Genomic DNA, 5389 nt, shown 5'->3' with positions numbered 1-5389 from the left:
GTAACCGTTCCCACGGGTCCGGAGCGCCGCGGTCTGAGCACGGTATCGGTTCGGCACGGCAGTAGAAATAACGGGATGTAGTGTGTACCTGTGTATGAGTAGTAGGAGTGTGTGTGTGTGTGTGTGGGCGGTGGGGGGGGGGGGGCTTCAGGTACAGTACTGCAGTGGCCTCCCCCAGGTACAGTTTGCTACTGCAGTGTGATCATGAGATGGAGGGCTGAGGTGTATAGAAGGGAGGTACACAAGTGAGAGCTTTCGGGAAGTCTCATGCACACACTCTCTGACACAGTGGCCAACACACACACACACACACACACAGCTGACACTGATTATAAAGGAGCAACGTATTTAGAAAACCAAATTCCATTTCAGCAAAAAATATGTTTTATTTTATGGACATCCAGCAGCCTTCTATGCGTTGTGAATGTTGTGCTGCTTAGATAGAGTGAGAGGGTTTTGTTGTGTGTGAGAGGGTTGTGTTGTGTGTGAGAGGGTTGTGTTGGGTTGTGTGTGAGAGGGTTGTGTTGGGTTGTGTGTGAGAGGGTTGTGTTGTGTTGGGTTGTGTGTGAGAGGGTTGTGTTGGGTTGGGTTGTGTGTGAGAGGGTTGGGTTGTGTTGTGTGTGAGAGGGTTGTGTTGGGTTGTGTGTGAGAGGGTTGTGTTGGGTTGTGTGTGAGAGGGTTGTGTTGGGTTGTGTGTGAGAGGGTTGTGTGTGAGAGGGTTGTGTGTGAGAGGGTTGTGTTGGGTTGTGTGTGAGACGGTTGTGTTGGGTTGTGTGTGAGAGGGTTGTGTGTGAGAGGGTTGTGTGTGAGAGGGTTGTGTTGGGTTGTGTGTGAGAGGGTTGTGTTGGGTTGTGTTGTGTGTGAGAGGGTTGTGTTGGGTTGTGTGTGAGAGGGTTGTTGGGTTGTGTGTGAGAGGGTTGTGTTGTGTGTGTGAGAGGGTTGTATTGGGTTGTGTGTGAGAGGGTTGTGTTGGGTTGTGTGTGAGAGGGTTGTTGTGTTGTGTGTGAGAGGGTTGTGTTGGGTTGTGTGTGAGAGGGTTGTATTGGGTTGTGTGTGAGAGGGGTGTTGGGTTGTGTGTGAGAGGGTTGTGTTGGGTTGTGTGTGAGAGGGGTGTGTTGGGTTGTGTGTGAGAGGGTTGTGTTGGGTTGTGTGTGAGAGGGTTGTGTGTGAGAGGGTTGTGTTGGGTTGTGTGTGAGAGGGTTGTGTTGGGTTGTGTGTGAGAGGGTTGTGTTGTGTTGTGTGTGAGAGGGTTGTGTTGGGTTGTGTGTGAGAGGGTTGTTGGGTTGTGTGTGAGAGGGTTGTGTTGGGTTGTGTGTGAGAGGGGTGTGTTGGGTTGTGTGTGAGAGGGGTGTGTTGGGTTGCAACATTGGTCGAGATTCTATAATTCGACTTGATTGCTTTAATTGATTTTGTATGCGTTTGTTTTGTTTGTGTCTATTGTGATCTCGTCAACCCTGAAAACGAGGGAAACCTCAGTGCTTTTACGAGTCAAAAACTCTCAGGCACAATCCCAACCAGCTGCCAGCTGTCCCAGGTCCCCTCACACAGTGGATAATGAATGTCTCTCTCTCTGCATGCGCGTTATCCAGCGAGGATCAACTGGACCCCCTCATTCTGGGTTGTGCACTGTGAAGGGTAGCCTGTCTGTCTGTCGGGGGGGTGATGTAGCCCGTGTTTAAAATGTGAAATAACGGACTTCAACACCACATCAACACGTGCTCGCGGTGCGTCACTCAGAGCGAGTTATTAATAGCAAACGTATTATGTCACTGTGGCCACCATTAATATCCCCGTCAGCCCATTGTCTTACAGCATTCCAGCCTAATTGCATCGCAATTATTTAACACGTGTTCTTGTAATATTACGCCCGATAGCCAAACTTTCAAGTGGGGATCGATGTTTAAAAACATTATATTTGTTGGATTTTCACACCTGGGGGTTTTGCACTAGGCTCTGCTGCGCTGTTAGCCCAGCGTAGGCTACTCTCAGATATTTGGGGGTTGCTGTGTGCACCGTGCAGGGGGGGGGGGGGGAGGGGGGGGGGAGAGTTGCAAAGCAATGATGTCATAGTTTTCCGCGTGTGCTCGCGGCAGAGCATATGGTTCGTACCGCGTCACTGCGCGGCAGTGCCGCTTTGTTTTGAGCCGTGGCTGTTAGCAGGCGGAGAGGAAGCCTCAGCCCAGCCCCACATCTCCCAGCCCGGAACAGACCAGAGAGGGGGGAGAGACGAGCAAAACGGGAGAGGAGCAAAGCGGACGGCGTCTGCGGGAGAAAAAAGAGATCTAGTACCGCCATAATGGCCGCGAAATCGGACGGGGTGCTGAAGATAAAGAAGAGCGACGTGGCGTTCACGCCTTTGCAGAACTCGGATCATTCGGGTTCAGTGCCGGGACTCGTTCCGGGATCGCAGCCGGATTCCGGCGCCGGCGACACGGACTTCGCGAACGGGGAATCTCGGTGCTGCGGTCCCCATTCGACATGCCTCCGCCTGGGCAGGGAGCAGCAGAGATACACGGTGTGGGACCTCCTCTGGATCCTCGCCGCAGTGGCGGTCTATCTGGCCGACGTGGGCACCGACGTGTGGCTCTCGGTCGACTATTACCTCCGCCGCGACTACTGGTGGTTCGGGCTGACCTTGTTCTTCGTGGTGCTGGGCTCGTTCTCCGTGCAGGTGTTCAGTTTCCGGTGGTTCGTGCACGATTTCAGCACCGAGGACAGCGCCGGGAACTGCTCCCACATGGACGGCAAGCTGCTGAGCGGCTCGGCCTCGCATGGGGACGTGGGGGCCCACCACCCGTCCACCCCCCAGAGGCAGGCGTCCACGGCCAGCAGGAACACCACCACCAACAGCAACAGCAGCACCGCCACCCGGGCCCCCAAGAGGAGGCGGTCGGCGTCCTGCTCCGTCTTCATCTGGGTCCTCCAGTCCCTCATCCACATCCTGCAGCTCGGCCAGATATGGAGGTAAAACGCGGTGGTTAAATGAATAGAGTGGGTTTTTATGGGCACCGCGGGGCTGTGTGTTGTGGCTGCCTTCCCGTACCCGGCTATTCATCGACGTAGGCGCCAGGGGGTCCGCACGCAGGGGCCCGCAGACTACAGTGCCTGTTTTACATTGTCTGTCTGGTCGCTGCCTGCCCCTGGTGGAGATTAGGCTTGCGTCATACCCGTGATACATTAACGGTGGGCTCCATCACAATGTTTTGGTGGGTAGGGGGTTCTGACTGAGATGGTGGGGGGAGGGTGGGGGGGGGGTTGGTGGGCCTGCACGCTCCTGTACATCACAACCAGTAATAACACATGAGGAGTAACATTGACTTAAAGTGATATTATGCCCATAAGTAGGCCTATCCGGTGAGTGGGTGAGAAAAAATAAACTATCCTAGAACTAATAGGCCTGCAGTACAATTTGCGCCGCGTGTGTTAAAATGAGCAGGCTTTAGATTGGCCACCCCTGGATGGTAACTTTGTATCGAAGACACCGCACTGCAAAATGTATTATTAATATGATTGAGCTTGAACTTTTAGATAAGCCCCCTTGAACTACTGGGGGCATAGCATAGTTATTAGGCGTTATTGCTTTCATTCCCGGTTAACTTTACTCCCAGGTGGCATTTAATTTTCTCTTCAACTCAGCAAGCAGTGAAGTACAGGTCAGACCCGGCCTGCGCTGTTTGCGTTTGTGTTCATTTGTTTTGCGTCACCCAGATACGGCTGTTCATTTGAATATAATGGGGATGAAAGCCTTTTTGCTTGTATAATTCATAGCAGGCGTGCTGTGACATCATTGCAGGCTATAAACTGTTTCGAGAAGTTATTTGCGAAATTATCTGTGACACATCACACCCCTGCGGTGTGCGAGCGTGTGTGTGTGTGTGTGCGTGTGTTTCACATGTTTATTCATGTTCTCTTTCATCCCGTGTCTATGGCCGCCTGCATGCTTAGCGCCCACAGCCTCATCCCAAGCCACGGTACCGCAATATACAGCAGCGATGGGAATTTCCAATCATGCTGACACCAATTACAGTAGTCCATTATTACTGCTCTCCCCAGTCCCTGCTCAGCGGGGGGCCGGGATGCGCCACCTTAATCATTAGCATTCAGTGCCCTCTCTGGCCCGGCCTTCAGCAGCGGCACAGCACGCTGTCTGCGGTGCTGGAGGTAAATGAGAAGGTTATTCCTGCGTGACAGTCCGTGTGTGTGTGCGTGTGTGTGTGTGTATGGGTGTGCATGCGTGAGCGTGTTTGTGTGTGTGTATGTGTGTGCGTATGTGTGTGTGTTTGTGTGTGTGTGTGCGTGTGTGTGTTTGTGTGTGCATGCGTAAGTGTGTGTGTGTGTGTGTTTGTGTGTGTGTTCGTGTGTGTGTTTGTGTGTGCATGCGTAAGTGTGTGTGTATGTATATGTTTGTGTTTGTGTGTGTGTGCGTGTATGTGTGCGTGTGTCTGTTTGTGTGTGTATGTGTATGTGTGTGTGTGTTCGTGTGTGTATGTGTTTGTGTGTGTGCGTGTGTGTGTTCATGTGTGTATGTGTTTGTGTGTGTGTGTTCATGTGTGTGTGTGTGTGTGTGTGTGTGTTAATGTGTTTGTGTGCGTGTGTGTGTGCGTGTCACCAGAGAGCAGAAAGTATTGTTGTGACACGCTGTGTGCACATGGCGCTGAGCGGGCGCAGTCGGGGGAAATCAGGAGGGGGGGGCGGAGCCTCTTATAAATAGCCTGCGTGTTAATGAATCTGATGAGGTCACGCGTCGGCCATGACAATGCCATAGCACGTGTGTGGTGTGTCTGTGTGTGTGTCTCTGTGTGTGTGTGTGTGTGTGTGTGTGTGTGTGTGTGTGTGTGTGTGTGTGTGTGTGTATTATAGCTACTGTCTCTCTTGAAACGGACTCTGGAAGAAGTAGCCTGTCCATGGTGTTTAGATAGTCCTTAGTTGAACAGCTTGTGAATGTCGAATATGAGATCGCCTTGAAGGGATACTTTAATTTGAGTGAACTATCCCTTTAAGATTAAAAAAAAAAAGTGAAATACATGCGCTCGCACACACACACACACACACACACACACACACACACACACACACACACTCTCACTCGCTCAAGCTTATGTATCCTACTCAGTCAGAACATCAAGCTCCGGCCCACCAGGCTGTGAAGTGTTCACACACGGCTGCACCCAGTGGAGCTGGGGGGGACCTGGCGCAGGTGTGCCCTCGCTGGGCCTGGTGGACCGGGGCAGGTGTGCCCTCGCTGGGCCTGGTGGACCCGGGGCAGGTGTGCCCTCGCTGGGCCTGGTAGACCGGGGCAGGTGTGCCCTCGCTGGGGCAGGTGGACCGGGGCAGGTGTCACACTCATACCTGCCTGCAGATTATGGCTCTCAATGGAACATATCTACAG

The 5389-nt window shown here is 52.7% G+C and overlaps 1 protein-coding gene across 1 annotated transcript; it reads left to right on the top strand.

The window, feature by feature from the left end:
• Nucleotides 1-2296: 2296 nt before the first annotated feature.
• xkr4 (XK related 4) lies at nucleotides 2297-2968 on the top strand (the record flags this gene model as incomplete). Its single annotated transcript, XM_084458304.1, has 1 exon — nucleotides 2297-2968. The coding sequence occupies one exon, from the start codon at nucleotides 2297-2299 to the stop codon at nucleotides 2966-2968; it is 672 nt and encodes a 223-aa protein (XP_084314430.1).
• Between the last annotated feature and the right edge of the window lie 2421 nt (nucleotides 2969-5389).

The sequence above is a fragment of the Borostomias antarcticus genome (assembly GCF_949987555.1).
Source record: "Borostomias antarcticus genome assembly, chromosome: 24".
In the NCBI taxonomy this organism is placed as follows: Eukaryota; Metazoa; Chordata; class Actinopteri; order Stomiiformes; family Stomiidae; genus Borostomias; species Borostomias antarcticus.
This window is presented reverse-complemented; position numbering and strand designations above follow the sequence as displayed.